The sequence below is a fragment of the Phacochoerus africanus genome, chromosome 7, assembly GCF_016906955.1.
Source record: "Phacochoerus africanus isolate WHEZ1 chromosome 7, ROS_Pafr_v1, whole genome shotgun sequence".
In the NCBI taxonomy this organism is placed as follows: domain Eukaryota; kingdom Metazoa; phylum Chordata; class Mammalia; order Artiodactyla; family Suidae; genus Phacochoerus; species Phacochoerus africanus.
This window is the reverse complement of record NC_062550.1, coordinates 46,949,435-46,973,169: the sequence shown is the minus strand read 5'-3', so window position 1 is coordinate 46,973,169 and position 23,735 is coordinate 46,949,435. Positions and strand designations below refer to the sequence as shown.

General features: G+C 37.6%; 1 protein-coding gene across 2 annotated transcripts in view; it reads right to left on the bottom strand.

Moving 5' to 3' along the window:
• Window positions 1-23,494, bottom strand: part of IPO8 (importin 8) — an 83,029-nt gene extending 59,535 nt beyond the window's left edge. The window contains exons 1-5 of one of the 2 annotated variants that reach the window (XM_047787298.1): window positions 23,186-23,494; window positions 17,019-17,100; window positions 11,072-11,228; window positions 8,114-8,272; window positions 6,992-7,148 (exon numbers count right to left, since the gene is read on the bottom strand). In XM_047787298.1, the coding sequence (XP_047643254.1) occupies window positions 6,992-7,148; window positions 8,114-8,272; window positions 11,072-11,228; window positions 17,019-17,100; window positions 23,186-23,269 (639 nt within the window). In that variant the 5' untranslated portion in view covers window positions 23,270-23,494. The remainder of the gene's footprint in view (window positions 1-6,991; window positions 7,149-8,113; window positions 8,273-11,071; window positions 11,229-17,018; window positions 17,101-23,185) is intronic. The other variant, XM_047787299.1, reaches the window with a different exon arrangement.
• Window positions 23,495-23,735: the final 241 nt, after the last annotated feature.

Here is a 23,735-nt window from a genome sequence, read left to right as displayed (position 1 = left end):
GAATATTTCTCTAGGCTACTCTTTTTTGAATAAAATAATAATATAGTAAGGTATAATTTATTCAGCATGAAGTTCTAGATAAGTGATTTTTTTATCATTTACCCCTCTGTGTGTCGAACTTTTCATTTTTCCAGCTTTATTAAGATATAATTGATATATAACACTATGTAAGTTTAAGGTGTACAACATAATGATTTGATATTGATATCTGAATGATTACACATATATATTATGAAATTATTACTACAATAAGGTTAGTTAATATGTCTATTACCTCATATATTATCTTTTTACTTTTTCATTGTTTTGATGGGGGGGGGTGGTTGGCCCCACCTGCAGCCTGTGGAAGTTCCCCAGCCAGGGACTGAACCTGCACCACAGCGGTGACCTGAGCCACTGCAGTGACAACATCAGATCCTTAACCCACTGCACCACAAAGGAACTCCAATTTTTGAAGCATAGTTAATTTCCAATGTTACATTAGTTTCAGCTGTACAACATAGTGGTTCAGTATTTTTACAGGTTAAACTCTATTTAAAGTTATTACCGGAGTTCCCGTCATTGCTCAATGGTTAACGAATCCGACTAGGAACCATGAGGTTGTGGGTTCGATCTCTGGCCTTGTTCAGTGGGTTAAGGATCCAGCGTTGCCATGAGCTGTGGTGTAGGTTGCAGACACGGCTAGGATCCCGCGTTGCTGTGGCTCTGGCATAGGCTGGCTCCAATTTGACCCCTAGCCTGGGAACCTCCATATGCTGCAAGAGCGGTCCAAGAAATGGCAAAAAGACCAAACAAATTAATTAATTAATTTAATTGATTACCGACAGTTTCAAAAAAGAAAAAAAAATAAAGTTATTACAAAATGATGGCTTTATTTCCCCGTGCTATACAATTATCCTTCTTATTTATTTTATACACAGTATTTAGTGTCTCTTAATCCCATGCACCTGTCTCAACTCATCCCACTTCCTTCTCCCCACAGTTAACCACTAATTTTGTTCTCTCTATCTGTGAATCTATTTTTGTCTTGTTATATACATTCACTTATTTTTTAGACTCCACATACAAATGATAAAACATGGAGTATTTGTCTTCCTCTGACTTTTTTCACTAAGTGTAATACACTCTTAAATTTATCCACATTGCTGCAAATGGCAGAATTTCATTACTTTTATGGCTGAATAATGTTCCATCGTATAACTTACAACATCTTCTTCATCTACTGATGGGCACTTAGCTCACTTCCATATCTTGACTGTCATAAATAGTGTTGCTACAAACACTAAGGTGCACATATCTTTTCAAATTACTGTTTTCATTTTTTTCTAGATATATATACAGCAGTAGAATTGCTAGATCATATGGTAGTTCTATTTTTAGCTTTTTGGAAGCACCTCCGTACCATTTTCCATAGTAGCTGCACCAATTTACGTTCCCACTAAGTTGTTAGGGTTCCTTTTTCTCCATATCCTTGCCAACATTATATAGACTTTGTGATGACAGCCATTCTGATTGGTATGAGGTGATATCTCACTGTGGTTCTCATCTGCATTTCTCTGATGATTAGTGATGTCGAGCACTTTTTCACCTATTGGCCATCTGTATATCTTCCTTGGAAAAATATCTATTTAGGTCTTCTGTACATTTTTTTAATTGGGTTGTTTGGGTTTTGATATTGAGTTACATGAACTGTTTATATATTTTGAATATTAACCCCCTTATCAGTCATATCATTTGCAAATATTTTCTCCCGTTTAGCACGTAGTTTAATTAGGTACTATTTGTTTATTTTTGCTTTTATTTCCTTGCCTCTTAGGAGATAGATCAAAAAAAATATTGCTATAGTTTATATCAAAGAGTGTTCTACCTATATTCTCTCCTAAAAGTTTTATGGCTTCTGGTCTTACATTTAGGTCTTTAGTCCATACTGAGCTTATTTTTATGTCTGGTATAAGGAAATGTTCTAATCTCATTCATTTACATGTAGTTTCCAGTTTCTTAGCACCACTTATTGAAAAGACTGTCTTTTCTCCATTGCATATTCTTACTTCCTTTGTAGTAGACCAACTGAACATAAGTACATGGGTTTATTTCCGGTTTCTCTGTTCTGCTCCACTGATCAATATGCTTGTTTTTGTGCTGGTACCATACTATACTGTTCTGCTTACTGTAGCTATGTAGTATACTCTTAAGTCAAGGAGCATGATACCTCTAGCTTTGTTCTTTATTCTCAAGATTACTTTGGCAATTGAGGAGTTTTTGTGGTTCCATACAAATTTTAGCATTATTTTAGAATTTTAGAATTTATCTTTCCATTTTCTTTTTTTTTTCCAGCTACACCTGCAACATGTGGAAGTTCACAAGCCAAGACTGAACCCATGCCACAGTTGTGACCTGAGCCACAGCTGTAGCAATGCCAGATCCTTAACCCACTGTGCCACAAGGGAGCTTCCTCTTTCCATTTCTTCATATCATTTTCAAATTCCTTCATCAATGTTCTATAGTTTTTACTATATAGATCTTTTAATTTCTTAGTTAAGTTTATTCCTTTCTGATGCAACTGTAAATGTAATTGTTTCCTTAATTTCTCTTTCCATAATTACATTTTTATGGCAGAAACTCATTTTAATGACTTTAATGAAAGTCTTTACTTATGTAAAATTGTCACTATATGCAGGTAACATGATACTACATGCAGAAAACCCTAAGAACTCCACACAAAAACTATTCAATCTGATCAACAAATTAAGCAAAGTAGCAGAATATAAGATTAACATTCAGAAATCAGTTGCATTTCTGTATACTAACAATGAAATATTAGAAAAGGAATATTTTTTTAAAAAGCATCTTTTAAAATCACACCCCCCCCCACAATAAGATACCTAGGTATAAATCTGACCAAGGAGGTGAAAGGCTTATACCCTCAGAACTATAAAACATTAATCAAGGAGTTAAAGAGGATTCAAAGAAATGGAAAGATATCTCATGATCCCGGATTGGAAGAATTAATATTGTTAAAATGGCCATAATGCCCAAAGCAATCTACAGAGGTAATGTGATCACTATCAAATTACCCATGACATTTTTCACAGAACTAGAACAAACAATCCAAAAATTTATATGGAACCTCAGAAGACCGAGAATTTTCAAAGCTACCCTGAGGGGGGAGAAAAAAAAAAAAAACCAAGCAGGAGGCATAACTCTTCCAGACTTCAGACAATATTACAAAGCTAGAGTAATTAAGACAGTATGGTACTGGTAAAAAAACAGACATACAGACCAATGGAACATAAACCCAGACACCTACAGTCAATTAATCTTTGACAAAGGAGGCAAGAATATAAAATGGGGAAAACTTACAAGCTTTTGCACAGCAAAGGAAACCATAAAAAAAAAATAGCTTGACTGGGAGAAAAAATAGTTTCAAATGATGCAACCAACAAGGGCTTAATCTCCAAAATATACAAACAACTCCTACAGCTCAACAATGAAAAAAACAAACAACCCAATCTAAGAATGGAAGAAAATCTAAATACATTTCTCCAAAGAAGACATATAGATGGCCAACAAACACATGAAAAGATGTTCAACATCACTAATTATTCGAGAAGTGCAAATCAAAACTACAATGAGGTACCACATCACACCATTCAGAATGGCCATCATTAATAAGTCTACAAATAAAAAATGCTGGAGGGTGTGGAGAAAAGGGAACCCTCCTACATTGTTGGTGGGAATGTAAACTGGTACAACCACTATGGAAAATAGTATGGAGATACCTCAGAAAACTAAATATAGAATTACCATATGATCTAGCAATCTGATTTCTGGGTATACATCTGGACAAAACTTTCATTCAAAAAGATACATGCATCCCTATGTTCACTGCAACACTATTCACAATAGCCAAGACATGAAACCACCTAAATGTCCATCAATAGATGAATGGATTAAGGTGTGGCACACACACACACACACACGGTGGAATACTACTAAACCATAAAAAGAATGAAATAATACCATCTGCAGCAACATAGATGCAACTAGAAATTCTCGTACTAAATGAAGTCTGAATGAGAAAGACAATGTATCTCTTATATGTGGAATGCAAAATATGAACCTACCTGTGGGACACAAAGACTCACAAACATAGAGAACAGGCCTGTGGTTGCTAGGAGAGAGAAGGGTGGTGGGACAGGCAGGGAGTTTGGGGTTGGTAGATGCAAACTATTACATTTAGAATGGATAAGCAATGAAGTCCTCTTGTATAGCACAGGGAACTATATCTAATCTCTTGGGATAGGCCATGATAGAAGACAATATAAGAAAAAATAACATGTTTGTGTTCATATATATATATATATATATACACACATACACACACCTAGTCACTGGGTCACTTTGCTGTACACTGTAAATCCACTCTAATTTAAAAAAATACTTTACAAAAAAAATAAAGAAAATCTTTACCTCATGAAACATTTAAGAAATATTTTTTCAATTACTTTCCTCTACACTGAGACATGATATCACAGTCCACTGTATTACAGTGTGCAACCCCCACCCTTACTAAACGATGAGCTACAAGAGATGAGGCGTAGCATCTCTGCATGTATGCATTGCAAAACCTGCTACACACTAAGAACATAATCATAAGTAAGAAACACAGTTTTTGTCCTCACAAAGCTTACACTCTAGGTGAGGAAAAAAACACATTTAAATAAGGAATTACAATATGGTGTGACAAACAGCATGGATAAAAGCAGTATAATGTTGACAAGGGCACCCAGGAGGCCCACCTAATACAGCCTGGGAATACCAGAGACAAGTTCCTAGAAGAGATACACAGTACCTTAAAGAAGCAAGAAACTCTCAGAAGAGAGAAAGGACACAGCCACCTCATGAAGCTGAAAGAATTTCTACATGGCTGGAGCGTAAAGTACAAAAGCTAAAGCCAAGTATAACAAGAGATGAAGGGTTTTATAAGGCATGTGAAGTTCACACTTTGTTCTAAGTGCAGTGGGGAGTCAGTTGGCTTTAATGGGGAACAGAGGAGGATCAGGCTCAAAGCTGAGGGAAGTGACAATGAGTTCATTTTTGGACAGATGACTTCTGAAGTATGTATGGAACATTCAAGTGCCTTGCACACAATATTTAATAAATGCTTAGACGAAATCAATTAAATTGTATCATACTTTTTAAAACATAAATGTTTCTGGCTCTTCCCAAATTGTCAGACAATCACTTTTTACTAAATTATCACTGTAACTGTGGCTCTTACAGCTTTTAAATTTCCCCGTGAAGAATACTGCTACAGTAGCATATAGCATAATACCAAATGGTTTACAATAATGAATTTTTATTTTTTTTTTAGGTTTTTAGCACATACATGTTGAGAGAAAAAAAAATTTAGATCTTGTTCTCTTAGCAAACCAAATAGAGGTAGAGGCTTTAAGAAAATCATTTCATAAGCCTCTGTCTAACTTCCTCATCCTGGCTATGCTTATCCCAACAGGAAAGAGAACTCTGGCCTTTGAATAAATAGGGTATTACTATATCTAATGGCAAAAGATATCACTGAATAAAAAATGGTACAACCACTATGGAGATCAGTATGGAGATACCTTAGAAATCTATACACAGAACTACCATATGACACAGTAATCCCACTCTTGGGCATATATCCGGACAAAACTTTCCTTAAAAAAGACACATGGGAGTTCCCGTCGTGGCGCAGTGGTTAACGCATCCCACTAGGAACCATGAGGTTGCGGGTTCGGTCCCTGCCCTTGCTCGGTGGGTTAACGATCTGGCGTTGCCGTGAGCTGTGGTGTAGGTTGCAGACGCGGCTCAGATCCCGTGTTGCTGTGGCTCTGGCGTAGGCCGGTGGCTACAGCTCCGATTCGACCCCTAGCCTGGGAACCTCCATATGCCGAGGGAGCGGCCCAAGAAATAGCAACAACAACAACAACAACAACAATAACAACAACAAAAAAAAGACAAAAAAAAAGACACATGTACCCGTATGTTCATTGCAGCTCTATTCACAATAGCCAAGACATGGAATCAACCCAAATGTCCACTGATAGATGATTGGATCAGAAAGATGTGGTATATATACACAATGGAATACTACTCAGCCATAAAAAAGAATGAAATAATGCAATTTGCAGCAAAATGGATGGAGACTCTCATACTGAGTGAAGTAACTCAGAAAGAGAAAGACAAATACCATATGATATCACTTACATCTGGTATCTAATATAAGGCACAAATGACTCTTTCCACAGAAAAGAAAATCATGGACTTGCAGAATAGACTTGTGGTTGCCAAGGGGGAGGGAGTGGGGTGGTTGGGGAGATTGGGGTTAATAGATACAAACTATTGCCTTTGGAATGGATTAGCAATGAGATCCTGCTGTGTAGCACTGGGAACTATGTCTAGTCACTTATGATGGAGCATGATAATTGCGAAAATACAATGTGTACATGTATGTGTAACTGGGTCACCATGCTGTACAGTAGAAAAAAAAACTGTATTGAGGAAATAACCATTTAAAAAATAATAATAACAACAACAACAAAAATATTTGCCTCAAAGTGATTTCCCTAAGGAAGATTTTTTTAAAGGGGGCTCTCTTTTTTACTTTCCCATTTACCTATAATCATAACTAATCTATAGGCAGAATGCTATGGACAAATTAGTCAAATTACCAGTTTTTAGAGCAGCTGACTACATTGTTTCTTCCATACTCAGACTTCAGATACTGGAAAAAAAGGGAAATAAACACTGAATCTCAGCTCTGCCACTCAGTTAACTCAGACAATTAAGCTGACTTCTGCAAGCCTCTTCTCTCACAAGGATTTTTTTTTTTAATATAGTGAGAATATATAATGTGCAATTTTTAATAATAACAGACACTTACTGAGAACTTTCTATGTGTCAGGCAGAAATACAAGCACCATAATCATCTTCTGCTGTAGAAACTTACCTGAACAAGTGCATAAAAGATTTTCAGGATCTGCTTCTGTAGTAAAACAGAATAATGTGAGGAATCAGGAAGGAGCTGCATGATTTGTTGCTGAATACGAGGCAGAAATATTTGCATTGCTGCTATAAGAGGTTCTCTTTCCTCTGCTTTCTTATATCTACACAAGGAAAGACAAAAAGATAGAAAAATAATTTCTCCCCCACAAAAGAGCTATAAACAATGAATGAAAAACAATACTTTCTAAACTACATAAAGCTAATAAAACAATAACATACCAAACACAGACTTATATTTTCTACTTGGATTGTTAGAATAAACATGAAAAGAACTTTGAGAAAACACATCCCTATTTTAAGCAGAATACCTAAAATCCTTCTAGAAAGAAACTAGTTTAAAAAAAAAATCCAAGACAGTTTTGCAACTTTCCTATATGAATTTTTTAGTGCTGAAATTAGTTTTCATCATATCACAATCCTTCCTATACAAGTTGAATGTCAGTTTAAAAAGACATTCCTATTATATAACATATAATACGGGGGGAAACATTGATTCATCCACTCTCCTACATTGAGATGTTAAAACAGTATACAAATTTAGGTGCTCTTAGATCACTTTAATTAGGTATCAATCTAAAATAGTCTCTAAAAATTCTTTTAAAAGGAAGACTATAGACTGCAGGAAAACAATCCCCTTAGATACTAGAAAGCAATGCTATTAAATGCAACGCTAGTCCCACACCTCCCAAACAACTTTTACAGAAAAGAAAGTCACCAACAGAGAAACTTGAACATTGTTTACCTTGCATCCAAAAAAGTAAATGTTTGTTTTACTTAACAATATGCTCACTTAAAGACAAATGTTAAGGTACCTCTCCATCAAAGTTTCCAAGGAAAGCTGAGACTAACAAATAAATTTGAGAAGCACTACCTTAGAGATTAGTACATTAGCAGATTAAATATTCTTTGAAAGACTGTAGAAAATAAACATGTTTAACTGTATTTAATCTAATATTTACCAAACTAACATCATTCTGCAGAATAATCATAGCAGACCCCTTTATGCAATGTAATTCTTTCCAAGTAACACATGGCTGGTATCTTCAACCAACAGAAATCAACTTACTCATACGTCTTCACCAGTTGATATAGACATAATAAACTGCCAAGCCAGCTTCCACTGCTCTGTGATTGCAAGTAATAGTCTATCTTGTCGACTACCGCTGGCCAGTGACCAGGGAAATCGTACTTAATGATGGCACGGAGACACATTGTTAACTGGACTCTATAAGGTGGGGGGGAAAAAGTCCAAAATCTAAGTAGTTATAAATATCAGGCTTCAAAGACCTCTAATATTTTACATAAAAACACTCTGATTCCCATTTACCTACATTATATAGTTATCTATCTAGGGTTGGAAGGAAAAGAGTAATCCTATCAAGAAAACCTCCTCAGGAATTCCCGTCATGGCTCAGCAGTAACAAACCCGACTAATATCCATGAGGACATGGGTTCTATCCCTGGCCTTGCTCAGTGGGTTAGGGGATCCAGCATTGTCATGAGCTATGGTGTAGGTTGCAGACACAGCTTGGATCTGGTGTTGCTGTGGCTGTGATGTACGCTGGCAGCTGCAGCTCTGATTGGACCCAAGCTAGAAACTTCCATATGCCACAGGTGTGCCCCTCCCCCCTAAAAAAAGAAAGAAAAACTGCCCCAGTAGCTCAAACTCACTGAAAGAAAACAAACAAGGTTGACTGCCTAAAATGAATGACATCTTTCAAATGGTAATATCCTAAATACAACTTTGCTTTAAAAAAAGAGAATTTAAAAGTAAATTCATAAAACTTTTTCAAAAAAACAGTGGATCCACCCCAGCTCTATAAAATTTCCCAGCTTATTATATTTTGTATTTTGGTTATCATAGCCTAAGAAGAAAACAAAACTAAAAACGTTTTATCACTTCAACTAAAAACGGTCAAAGAAAGTAAAATGGAGGCCCACGTCACAGCAAGAAGCACCTCTGTGAGGCCAAGGCTTGAACCATTCATTGTCAGTTCCCAGCCATACAGGATCCTACACCTACCAGAGATTCCTCAGATACTAATTTCTATAAGTTGGGTATAAATAATAAGCATTAGCTGGCAATTATTGAAGAGGAAAGCTAAGAGTTTCTCCCCAAGAATTAAAGAAAAAAGCAAGAGGGCAGACATAAAACAGAAAAAAAAAAAAAAGGCATCTCTTTAATAAAATTACAAAGTTAAGTGATAAAAAAAGATGTGATCACATAATGCATCAGGTCAGGCATCATTCCTCAACTGGATCCCAATTTTAACTGGGATTGAAAAGAAAGTGAAGGCAAAAAAATTCTCTTCTACAAATTATCAGTATATCCTTACATGGTCACTTGCAAATGGTAAGAAAGTAAATCCACAGTGAGAAGAAAAAGGTATGTGTTCAGTTGAATAACTTGAATTCACTGAAATGAAACAAATAATCCTTTTTCCTTATGTTATAAATCAATTTGCAAAAGATCCTTTGTAATACTCTTCTATAAACTTTCAGAATATTTCTTCCAGAGTGGTTAGAGTTAGCCTTCAAGACGTAAGAAAGGCAAAGCTACAAAGAATATCACAATAAAGATATCTTCTTGTGCCACCAGCAACTGGTCCTAAACAACCAGTAGATCATATCTGTATTCAATAAAACTGAAACTTTTCATTCATTTAATCTCATCTTCAGATTAACCCTCTTAATCCTTTCTCATTCCAAGACAAGCAAAGGACATCTGTGAACGGCCATCCTTTCATGTATTACTGTGTAGAAGCATTGCCTACAAGATTCAGAGAGATCTGAAATGCAAAGACTTTGACAAGAAATGGATATCTGGTGGTACCATAGGGAAGCCAGTGCCAGAATGGATGTGGGCAACCAGTGAGAATAAGGATGCTTTTCTTTCATCAGGACATCAATTTTTTCCTCTTAACAAAACAACTGCACAAAGAGGAGTTCCATATTTGTCCTCTTTCCTCACTGTCCCTCTCATACTTCCTTTCCTTTCCTCTGCTTAGGGCGTATGTGTATTACACACTCACAGACAAAGATACATCTAAGTTCTTGAAACTAAATAATTTTATTTCCATACCTCGGTTTCTATTATCTCCCTCCTCCATTTTCAAAAGAAACCTAATCACTTGCTCATGTTGAAAAGAATTTGTTTCTCCTATTTTAAAATTGCATTATTCTTCTGACTTCACAGCTTTGCTGTCCAATAGGAGAGCCACTAGTTATGTGCGCACACTGTCACTTAGTCAAAATTAAATTAAAAGTGTAGTCCCTCAGGAGTTTCCTCGTGGCTTAGTAGATTAAGGATCCGGCATTGTCACTGCTGTGGCTCAGGTTTGATCCCTGGCCCAGGAACTTCAGCATGCCAAGAGTGCAGCCAAAAAAAAAAAAAAAAATTAGTTCCTCAGTGACACTAGACACATTTCAGGTACTCAGTTGGCTTCTAGGCCACGTGGCTAAGTATCAGGAGGTGCGGACAGAGATTTCCACCACTACAAAAAGCTCTAATGGACAGTACTGTGCTACAGCTGCTAATCTAAATTTGGAAAACAAGAGATAATTTTTCTAATTTATACTTTCTCCTCAAAGAAAAAGATACTCAGTTCATAAAAATGAATTAAAAAATAGGTAAAGTGTTACAAAAAGTGGTAGGTTAAAATTCCCAGAAGTCATTTTCCCTGTATCTGGGGAAAGAGAAGCAAATGGTAAAAATCTAAAGGTCATAACTAAGTACATTAGTTATCAATGTAGCAGGGATCTATACAACGATTTTCGTTCCATTTGATTTTTGCCGTAACACTTTTTGTGGCAACTTACAGCAAGTACATCTTTTCTAAACTATTTTAAGACAAAGAATTATAAATGCAAAAAAAAACAATTAACTAAAACTGTATTATCTGAGTGCCCATCTTCATGACTTTGTATCTTTAACAAAACAAACTTGAGGCCTATGATTAAATCCAACCTCCCTCATCGATATATTTTGTGGCCCTACTAATCAGATAAATATAGTATAATGTACCTCACTAAATCTGGAGAACGAATTATTCCTTCTACAATATTATCACGTATTTGCTGGCGATCATTTTCATGAATGTTGAATGGAAATATTGCTTCTCCTGGTGGAGGTTCTCGGTCCGGCCAGTATTGTGTCACCATGTTCTTCAAGTAAATGGCAGCTAAATGAGAGAAAAAAAAATGCTAATGTAGCAGTATTGAAAAAGTGGCTTTCATTCAGATTTACAGAGCATGAAAGGCTAAACCCTTCAATGCTAAACATGATACCTAGCAAAAATGGAAAATCTTCCAGTTATAAATAGCCAAGTGGGGAAAGAAATATAGATATAAATTTGAAGTTTCTCTTTCGCTAGTAAAGTAAGTCTAAGCAGAAAACATCGTATTAAATCAAGAGTTTATATACAGAAAAATGATCTAGAACTCAAGTATGTATCTTTAGACTAAAAACATGATGATCTAAACGAAACTCTACTAACTGCAAACTGCACTTTGAGATCATGAGTCATACTATTTATAAGGCCTAATACTGAAAAACAAAAATTATTTGAGAGAGAGAGAATTAGTTAGTTTGGGGTTTTGTCTTTTTTTATATCAGATCAAACAGGTTCTAGACTAAGTATCATCTTTTACTCCAGTATTTTTATTATATACTAGTCACTGGTAATAAAAACACATAAACTGTTGAAAAAATGAATAAATGATCTAAGAATATGGTCCAACCTGTCAGCACTTCTGACTAATTTCATGAAATTAATCTTTGCAAAAAGAAAAATCATATTATACACCAAACCATTTTAATCCCTACAGAACTAGTCTTATAAATAAAAAATAAGTGTGAAAAATAGTGTGATTTCTGTTTTTGGTTAGTTGTCTTCTTTTTGCTCTGTCTGTTTTGTTTTTTCAGGCAGCAAAGATACAGACAAGATAAAAATCATGGACTTAACTCATAATTCAGTCATCAAATGCTGTTAATTTTATAACTAAAAAAATATTTTTATTATGGGACACCATATCAGATGGCCTATATAAAAGGCACACTACAAATTTGTATGTGTTGAAATAAACCGCTGATTAGTTAAAGCTGAAATGAATAACTTGAAAAGAAAATATTAATTACTCTTATGGATAACCATAGATTACCAAGAATAAAGGAAAAATACCAAAAATAATTTAAACTCTACCAATAATCTAAAATCTTCCTTCAATCATTTAACTCAAGTATCTAACCATTTGCCAGAGCTAAGAAAGAAAACAGAAATTTTTGTCTCCATTCATAAAGAAATTAAGTATTCAAATTTGCTTTTCTGCAAAATTCACTTACAATTTCAAACATCTTAGTTTGAAACTGACTTTAAAACACACACACACTTCTCTCCTCTCAAACTCACCTAAGCTCTATCCTCTGGACCCAGAGCCACCCTACACAGGGCAGCTGGGTTCCATAACCTCACAGCGGAAGGATGCCAATAAACTCAGTGAAGAAGAATGCTGTGTTTTCTGAGTTGATGCTTCTAAGCTTCACCATTTTTCATAGGAATTTAGTAGCCCCTATCTCCCTTGTTATTACTTTAATCTGTCAAAGGTTAGGAAATAAAGTAACAGAATGTCTATACTATATCTAAAACAAGATTGATTCTGAGTAAGAGCCAAGGAATTTCCTACAAATAGGACACATGAGTTCTAACAAAACAGTTACTTGAAGTCATTCTAGACTAATGAGGCATCGTTCTGTTTATTTCCAGGTTCTGTATTTTCGACAACTGAAATTAACAAATAACCTGTGAATAACTTAACTATAAACTTAATCTTTAAAGCCTCTCCCTATCCATCTTTTGGAAATACATATTCCAAAAGTCAGAACAAAAAGAAGACAACTAATGAAAACCAGAAATCACCCTATTTTTCAAATGTTGGTCCCACATCAGTCATCAACAATGACTTTTTCAGGTCTCATGTAATACATCTCAACTACAACTTTTCTTTTTTTGGCTTTTATAGGGCCGCATATGGAAGTTCCCAGGCTAGGGGTCGAATCAGAGCTGTAGCTGCCGGCCTAAATCACAGCTACAGCAATGCCAGATCCAAGCCACATCTACAACCTACACCACAGCTCATGACAACGCAAAATCCTTAGTCCACTGAGCAAGGCCAGGGATTGAACCCACATTCTCATGGTTACTAGTCAGGTTCGTTACTGCTGAGCCACAGCAGGAACTCAACTACCGCTTTTAAATCCAAATTATTTCTGCTCATAGCAACTCCAAAACGTACTAATGGAAGTACATTTCAGAACCTAAGTTTACATATATTAAAGAGTCTCTTCTCTTTATAGGTAAGGAGTGAAAAACTGGAAGTCATTTGAGAGATTTCTGACAACTATCCTAAATTTAAGATTGGCTCCCTTCTCTGAACATTACATGGTAATATTAATAATGTTAATAAGCTTGTCAATACCTCAAAAGGAAAACATGGAGCAAACATCCAAATTTATTTTGTTTTGTTTGCCCATATCAAAATATTACCTTTTTTCCCGATTTCCCGATTTCCCGTAAGGTAATATAGGACATTGACTAATAAGCTTGCTTGATAATAGCAAGAATATTTCAGAATTGCCCACAAGCTGCATATCTGGACAAAACTATAAGGCATAAAGATACATGCGCCTCTATGTTCATTGTAACACTATTCACAGTAGCCAAGACATGGAAACAACCTAAATGTCCATCGACAGATGAATGGATAAAGATGATATACGTATATACAGTGGAATACCACTCAGCCATAAAAATGAATGAAATAGTGTCATTTACAGCAACATGGATGGACCTAGAGAATATCAAACTCAGTGAAGTCAGGAAGAGACAAAAACCATATAGTATCATTTACATGTAGAATATAAAATACAATCAAAATAACTTATCTATGAAATATAAACAGACTCACAGACAGAGAATAAACTTGTGGTTGCTGGGGGGGGGGGGACAGACTGAGAGTTTGAGATTAGCAAATGCAAACTCTTTTTAATATATATATATATATATATATATATATATATATATATATAAATATCCAAAAACTAACATAACATTGTAAATCAACCATATTTCAATAAAAATAAATTTAGAAAAAGGGAAAAAACTGCCCAGAAAAAAAAAATCAAGAACTGAAAATTGTAGAGAACTATAATCTTTCACTTAATATTAGCATAATTTTTTACAGCTTTATACAGGCTTACATTTTTTTAATCAAAGCCACATCATTCTTTTTCAAATATCATGCTAAAATGATGCATTATCTCTCTGGGTGTTACTATCATATTCTTGGGACCTCTGTTTTTTTTGTTGTTGTTGGTTTTTTTGTCTTTTTGCCGTTTTCTAAGGCCACTCCCGCGGCATATGGAGGTTTTCCAGACTAGGGATCTAACCGGAGCCGTAGCCACCGACCTACGCCAGAGCCACAGTAACGCGGGATCTGAGCCGCGTCTGCGACCCACACCACAACTCACGGCAGTGCCAGATCCTTAACCCACTGAGCAAGGCCAGGGATCGAACCCGCAACCTCATGGTTCCTAGTCGGATTCGTTAACCACTGAGCCACGACGGGAACTCCAGGACCTCTGTATTTTAATAATAGACTAAACAGAACAGAAAACTTATAAATGGCACTTAAATTTATGATAGTTACAGTAGAATTCTACATAGTATATTTCATACTGTTGATAAAAGAGATGTTCTAAACCAGAAAGTTGTCCTAATATATTAGGAAATGGTCAACCACCAAGACAAACTCTGTCCTGTGGCTAACAAATTTGAAGTCTACATAAATTATGAAGAAAAAAGTATCCTTTAAATGCCATTAACATTTTATATCAAAATACACCCAAGTTTTGGTTACCTAAGTTATTAAGACTCAAAGTTGTATAGAGTTGGTGAGGACATGGAGAACCCAGCATTCTAATGCATTATTGATAGAAAGAGCAAACAAATGCAACTTGGGGATAAGATTCAAAATTCTAAATGTTAATACTTCTAATATCCTTCACCTACTAATATCCTTCACCTTTCCATGTTACAATTTATTCTATGAAAATATCCCCATGGATATACAGAGATATGTGTCCAAGGATGCTCATTTTAGAATTGTCTCTATTAACAACAACAAAAAGGGACAATAAAGGAAATGTCCATTAATATCAGATAATTATAAATAAACCACCATAATTCTAATACAAACAAATACTTGAATAATTGTTATAAAGAATAAAGCACATGTATGTGCACTGACATGGAATGATTCCCCAAGGGTATATGGCTAAATTTTAAAAAGGAAATTATAAAATCACATGTGTAATACAAACAGATTTTTGTTACTTTTTAAAACCAGCTTATCTACAGCATATCTGGTTTTTGTAATGTTTATATGTCATATAAAGAAGACATTAAATTAATTAGTACATTGCTTTAAGATCTTTAAAAATTCTATTTCTACAAAGCTTCATAATAGGAACTTCACAATGGACCTATAAACACATAGGTTATTAAAATAAGTTCCACTGGAGTTCCCATTGTGGCTCAGAGGTAACAAGCCTGACAAGTATCCATGAGGATGCAGGTTCAATCCCTGGCCTCGCTCAGTGAATTAAGGATCCGGCACTGCCATGAGCTGCATTGTAGGCATACATGGCTCAGATCCCCTGTGGCATAGGCCAGCAGCTGCAGCCCAGCTTCAACTCCTGGCCTGGGAACTTCCATATGCCGCAGGTGTGGCCCTAAAAAGCAATAAATAAATAAATACATAAATAGGTTTGATTTAGCAAAATGTGGTTTCAAAACAGTCCTATTTTATAAAACAAAGATTAAACAGAGTCAAAGATCAAACTGTTTCAAAACACGTCTTATAAACTTCATTAAAGTAAAAAATAATTCCAACGTGAATGTTTTTCCAAAGGTTTTTCTAATCTTAACCACAAAGGGATTGTTTAGGAAAGCAAACACATTGCTATAAATATTTTTCCTAAGCTTAATGATTTCTTTTTCATTCTGTTATGTTCAAGTAAAATAAATATGTTTATCCGCATGCAGAGTATAACCCCTTTTCTATAAAATCGTTCCTCTATCTAGAAAGTTATCTAGATATCTGAACACATGCAAAGACTAATAATGTTCACTTTTTCTGAGTGATGAATGTCAGGTAATTTTTTTTTTTACTTTTTTCTTTGTATTTTTCTCTTTTGCCCAAATTATCTATGAGTATGTGTCACATAATTTTTAAAGGTCTCTTTAATTATATATATTTTAATAGTTGTCATTTTACCCCCTTTATGTTGACATTATTCTCTTTTCAGGACTCATGACACTCCAAGGCTTTCTTCATTTTTTTACCTTCTGGGTTCTAATGACCAGCTCACAAAAAAAGCAAAAAGAAGAACAATACACAACATTAAGGAACTATCCCTAAAGTCCCACAGACTCAAAAGTAAGTGCCATGTTTCTAACAAAAGTCCTGCTTGCTGCCCAACCACGTGGTTAGGAGCACCTATGTGATACACTGCTTCCTGATCTGATGCACGAATGGGGCTGAATTCACATATATAAAACACGGTCTTAACCTATGGGCCCAAAGGCAAGGCCACGGGGAATCATAAAATATTAGGGACAGAAAGCTACTAAAACTGGGAAAGCTAAGAGGGGAAAATAGCAAAGTTACAAGGAAGAGGCAGAGAGAAGCTGGAAGGGAGAAGAGCAAAGAAAAAACTAGGGCATATTTAAGAGCTCAGTATGGACCTCTAAATTTCCAGGCAAAAAGAGAGTGAGTTTTTAAGGCATTAGAAATACTTCATGTGTGTTTCCTATGTTTTCAAAGAAAGCAGATACTTGGAATTGAAATAAAAACTCTAGTTCTACTTTTCCCCACAAATAAATTTATAAAGGATTAAAAAAGAACCAACTCACCTGCCTGTCGTACTGGGAATTCCACATGGTCAGAGACTATAATCCGAAGTAAACTGGGGGCAAAATTGATAATCTTGTAAGACTGAAATTACAAAGAAATATTTCATAAAAAAATAGGGCAATATAAATGAATACCTATTAGCACCTGTTACTGAATATATCACTATAATAAAATAATATTAAAAATAATATAAAATAAATGAAAAACTTAAGTGAGAAAAACTCTTCAAAGCAAAATGATTACTAAAAAACTTCAAATCAAAAAATTTACTCAGAAAAAATTGATGAATAAAAGATAACATTTTTATGTTTCTTGGACTTACACTGTCAAAATGCTCTCCAGAAAGGGTGTAGCATTAACACTCCCAAGAGTAATATATTTCGTGTCCATCTATCTTATCATTCCTTTGAAAATTTTATACCTTATTCGTATTTTAAAAAGACATTTCTTTTACTTTGAACTTTTTTTCCTGTTTGTTGGCTATTTGTTCTCTTCTTTTTGGCTATTTGTTTTCTTTCTTCTGTTCCACTTACCCTTTGGTCAATAGGGTATTTGTTTTATTCTAAAATTCTAGGAACAGAGTTCCCGTCATGGCTCAGTGTTCACGAAATCCGACTAGGAACCATGAGGTTGAGGGTTCAATCCATGGCCTTGCTCAGTGGGTTAAGGATCTGGTGTTGCCGTGAACTGTGGTGTAGGTTGCAGACGCGGCTCGGATCCAGTGTTGCTGTGGCTCTGGCACAGGCCAGCGGCTACAGCTCTGATTAGACCCCTAGCCTGGGAACCTCCATATGCCACCGGAGCAGCCCTAGAAATAGCAAAAAGACCAAAAATAATAATAATAATAATAATAATAAAATAAAATTCTAGGAACTATTTATAAATTTAAGATCTTAACTTTTATGACTTAACCATTGCAAGTGTTTATATGCTATTTGTGCTTCAATTTTGTTTATGGTATTTCTGACAAACAAAAAAACAGGGAGGGAGTTCCCACCATGGCACAACAGGATCCACAGCATCTCTGTAGCACCATGACACAGGTTCAATTCCGTGGGCCTTTAACCCAGCACAGTGGGTTAAAGGATCCGGCACTGCCACTAGCTGCAGCATAGGTCACAATGTGGCTTGGATCTGATCCCTGGCCCAGGAACTTCCATATGCCTTAGGGCAGCCAAAAAAAAAAGGAAAATAGGGACACATGGGCTACAGAAAATAGGAGATCCAACATAAGAAAATGGACAATAGCAGTGCATGAACTATAAAGAGGAATCAGTGCAGACTGGAACAGGGTGCCTCACAGGACAGTGTTGAAAACTATTGTCGCCAGCTGCCCTCTGCTGCTAGGGCATCTTTTAAATTTAACAATGCAGAAATGAGCCCATGCTGATGAAGTGCCTGCTGCCTGGGCCATTTCTCCCCAAAGACATATCCAGCTTTGACCTACTCCTTAGTCTGGCCATGGTTGACTTTGGAAGCAAAAAAAAGAGAGAAAGAGAGAGAATGCAGTCCATTCCTTCTGACCACAATCCCTCCAGATGCCAGTACCTGGAGCATATTACAGGCCTGCATTATTCCCAGAGCTTCCACTCAGCCCTGCCTGCTGACATTCCCAGAAAAGACTCATAAATTCTCAGTGAGGCTAAAGCCAGACAATGACTTACCTCCTCCCTGCTTACCTCCTCCCAGGAGCTTGGACCTAGGGAGGGATCCCTTTCAGTACCTAACTAGGTGGGTGTAGGCATACCACTCCATTTGTTAATTTACCACCTTTCCTATTCATTTATTTTTAACAGTATGTATGTATGTATTTATTTATCTATTTACTTATGTCTTTTGAGGACTGCACCCACAGCATATGGAGGTTCCCAGGCTAGGGGTCGAGAATCGGAGCTGTAGCTGCTGGCCTATGCCACAGCCATGGCAACATCAGATCTGAGGCCGCATCTACGACCTACACCACAGCTCAAGGCAATGCCGAATCCTTAACCCACCAAGCAAGGCCAGGGATCAAACCTGTGTCCTCATGGATACTAGTCAGATTTGTTTTCACTAAGCCACGATGAGAACTCCAACAGCATTTTTTTCTTTTTTCTTTTTAGGGCCGCACCCGCAGCATATGGAGATTCCCAGGCCAGGGGTCAAATCGGAGCTACAGCTGCCAGCCTACACCACAACAACAGCAACATCAGATCCGAGCCACATCTGTGACCTATACCACAGCTCAGGGCAATGCCAGATCCTTAACCCACTGAGCGGGGCCAGGGATCAAACCCCGCATCCTCATGGATACTAATGGGGTTCGTAACCCACTGAGCCATAATGGGAACTCCTTAAAGTAGTTTTTTATGATAACAGATTTCTTTTAATAGCAATTTACAGGACTCAAAATTAACACAGATTTAGCTCAATCTCACCCTCCACACCTACATTCTTATAAAATAACTCATGTTTATAACCTTTGAGACACTGGAGGATCCTGCAGTGAATCAATGAGTAAAACATCTCTGTAGTTTAGTTCTAATCTACATAGTTTACTTATTATACACAAGTACAAAATAACCTTTAGACTTAGAGTAAAACTACTTTTAAAAAGTGGATGCTACTTTATTTCAACACTGTTGCCACTGTACACATTTTGGAACTCCTCTTTTCACAACTGCCATTTCAAAGAACTTTCTGCAACTTTTTGTCTTCTCCTTTCAGCCTTGATTCAATCTATGTGAATTTGGCCAGCTAAAACATTCAGTGGTAAATTCAGATAGTCTCATACTACTTTCCTTGCAAATATTTATCCAGTTTCCTTTTCCACCGTGGCCTTCAAGTTTCGAAGAAGAAGAATACACCTTTCAATGATTTCTTGAAAGGACTTATATCAGTGAAGTTTTCTGAAAATAAAGTTTCCTTGCTTAGCTAAATTCTGCATTTTTTGAGACCTCGTTTAAAGCAAAGAACTGATATTCTCCCACTCTGTTTCACTGCCACCTTTACATTAACTTTTTCAGCCCTCCAACACACCAAGTTGAGGGCCTTTACTGAACTTGCTCTTCCTTCTCTTCTTCTCCCAGTTCTTCACCTCTTCACAACATCTAGGTCTCTGCTTGATGTCATTCTTTAGAGACTGACCACCCTACTTAAACATTCCAACACTCTCTCCAGGGCTTTATTCTCTATAGCACTTATTACCTGAAATTGTATTATTTTTCTCCACTAGAATGCAAGCTCTATGACAAATATGTTATTTATTAATGATAAATATTTTATTCATAAAGCAAACTCTCTTAAAGGTCAATAAAAACGATACATACAGATACATGGAAAAGAAGAGATTCCAAAGCTTGGCAATGAAAGTAATATCTTGGAGTTCCCATCGTGGCACAGTGGTTAACGAATCCGACTAGGAACCATGAGGTTGCAGGTTCGATCCCTGCCCTTGCTCAGTGGGTTAACGATCAGGTGTTGCCGTGAGCTGTGGGGTAGGTTGCAGATGTGGCTCGGATCCCGCGTTGCTGTGGCTCTGGCGTAGGCTGGTGGCTACAGCTCCGATTCAACCCCTAGCCTGGGAACCTCCGTATGCCATGGGAGCGACCCAAATAAATAGCGGAAAAAAAAGAAAAAAAAGAAAAAAAAAAGAAAGTAATATCTTGATTTCCCTATAGAGCCTATATAGATGGAGAATGATTTATGAAGAAACCTTTCCAGATGTCCTTGTTGGCACAGTGGCTTAAGGATCCTGTGTGGTCAGTGCATTGACTGAGATTGCTGCCATAGCACCAGTTTGATCCTTGGCCCAGGAATTTCTACATGCTGCAGGGCACAGCCAAAAAAAGAAAAAAAGAAAAAACAAAAACAAAAACACCTTTGAAAGAGGTATCTATCCATCCCTACTTTCCTATGCTGTTGCCAAAGGGACTTCTGGCTTTAAAGACAATGACAAGTGTGTACAGGATACATTCTTAATACCCTCCAATAAAACTACACACTTCCCCAGAGAAACAATATCTGATATAACAGTCAAGGAACCACTCACTGGTAACAAAACAATGTCAGCTACAGAAAAAATATAGTTCTAAATAAGAATTTATCTTTTGGAACACAGGCTGTTATATTTTGAAACTGCCTATTCTTCTAAATGGCAACTGACAAATCAATCAGGACACTGTAGAAACTGCCCCCATTTCCTACACAGAGCATATTTGCTGATGAGGGGCCTAGACTAAAATAAATGAGCTGAACTCAAATCTTTTATGGTAGACTACCCACCTGTTTATCCCACAAAGAAGGATGCTACAGTTGTGGTAAAGTATAAGCATACAAAGCCCGACCTTAAAATCATATTTTATTAAAAGATTATGTGACATTATACTTTGGTCATCTATTTAACAGAGAATTCAAAAAAAACTTAAAAGCATGTTAATCCAAAGCATTATACAAAATATAATGCTAAATGAGTGACATAGCAATAAGCTACTTTTAGAAGCTGCAGAGGAAACTGCAGTCTGTGATGACTTGAGAGGATATTGTGCAGGGCAGGGCAGAGTAAGGTTGGAATGGATTTGCTATGAAAGAAAGGGTCCTAAATGTCTTTGCAGTTCTGAAGCTTTTCTCACCTACGTTTTCCCCATCTGTAAAGTCAACTGCACTTATACACTGATGACTAAGAAACAAAGCAACAGTAGGCTAACAGAGGCAGGGAAATACAACATGATATCGAAGATATGATCCCCTATAGACACTGTAAAAATAACATCTGGCCTCACCGTGAAGAGAAGAGGGTCACAAACAGGCCAACTGCCCTGTTCATACTAGCAGACTGCAAATTCAGCTCTTGCTTTGTCCCTCCTAACCAAAGCCTGGATTACTACTCTTCCAGCCAAGCAGTATATAGTACTTTTTCTCTGCAAAGCCTGGGACAGGTACTGTCTTTTAACTTTCCCCTATTTTAAGTGAGAGCCCTTTTCTTTTTGAAGTACCAAAACATTCCCTTTGGGGCTTCAGTTCAACTCAACCTTCTCTCCAGAGTCAGTGTTGTCACTCACTCTTTTAACACATGGAAATCCTAGATTCACACTTATTCCACTGGATTTCCCATTAAAATAACCCCTTTCAAAGGTTCACAGTTTAACCAGGGAAAACTTAACTCCCACAGAACATTTACTTGGGAAAGTCGTTGTTACACTTTAGGAAACACAGAATCACCTAGTTAGCTAATTAAAACACCAATCATTGGACCCCACTCCCAGAGTTTCTTTAAAGTCTAGAGTGAAGCCCCATAATTTGCACTTCCAACAAGTTCCCAAACGATACTGATGCTACTTATCCCGGACAACACTTTGAGAACCACTAATTTAGGTATATTTCTTTACATTTTAAGGATTACTGCAACCTCAAACAGCTGTCACTCTATCCATTAACAGACCTTAATTCGTACTTTTTAGTGAGAAGGCTGTGATTTATTCCTACAGGTGAGGAGGAAAATATAAGCTAGTATGGAAATGTCGGTGCTATCACTCGAACTAAGGCTAGTTCATAAAGATAGAGGATGGAAGATAAAAGAAAGTCTTACACATTTTACCATTTATAAAAAAATTCCTACAAATATTACTCGGCGTATCTTTTGCAAAGCAGTACCACCATGAAAACTCTTCCGGCAGCATTTCCCAGCGCTCCAACAAAACTGCCAATCAGTGTCTACACGGTCCTGCCAACCCCGCAGAAGCAGGCAATGGGCAGGGTTTGCCAGAGCAACACCTAAAAAGGGCTGGATCTGCAGAAAAACTGAACTCAGATTTGAATTTTAGGTGTATTTTCCCACCAAGTCAGCGAACTTAAGGAAAAGAAATCACACCCTGAAAACACTAGCAAAGCTTGCTAAAGCTTCTTTTTGCGAACCAAACGGGCTCAACAAACTGCACTGGGGAAGGAAAACGACAGGAAAGATGCAAAGGTGGCCAACAGGTGCGTGAGCCGCTGAGAAAAGATCCAGGAGAACGGCGCCACCGGACCCCGGGGCGGGGGCTGGGGCGGGGGCTGGGGCGGGGGTGGGACAGGCCGAGAGACGCGTCGGGGTAGGGGCCCGAGTGCTGGTGGAGATCCGGGGTGCGGAGAAGAGAGAGCCCCGAGAGCCAGCTCGGCGGCAGGGGGGCGCCGCAGGCCCGCTCCTCACCTGGTTGAGTTCATTCTCAGCTGCAATCCGCAGCTTCGGGTCGATGGTGCCCTTCAGCGCCTGGATGATCCGGTTGAGGTCCATCTCCCGGGCGGGGGCTCCGCGGCCCCCGGACCAGTAGGCCAGACAGCAGCTTTAGTTTTTCTTTTGACCCTCTCAGCCTCGTCCTCCGCGACCCCTGCACTACCTCACTCCCCAACCTCCGCCACCGTCGCCACCTGCAGCCACTTGCTGCGCCACTCTGACTCCGCGCCCCCTGTCCTCCCTTTCTACCCCCCACAACTCGCTCTCCATTCACCCTTTTACGACAGCCGGTGGGAGGCGGGAGAAGTAAGAAGAGGAAGCGGCGCCTCTTTTACGGCGGCCTCTTCCCCCGGGCGTGATGCTATGGCTGCTCCCACTGGCGGCCACCATGCTCCTGTACGGAAAGTGGTCTCGGCTTCTTCCCCAGAGGAAAACTTCTCACCAGCTCCGGCAGGAGGCCGCCTTGCTGCCATACGGAAAACAGCCTCCCGCCTCTTCCCAGAGAGGGAAACGAGCTGGCTAGGTG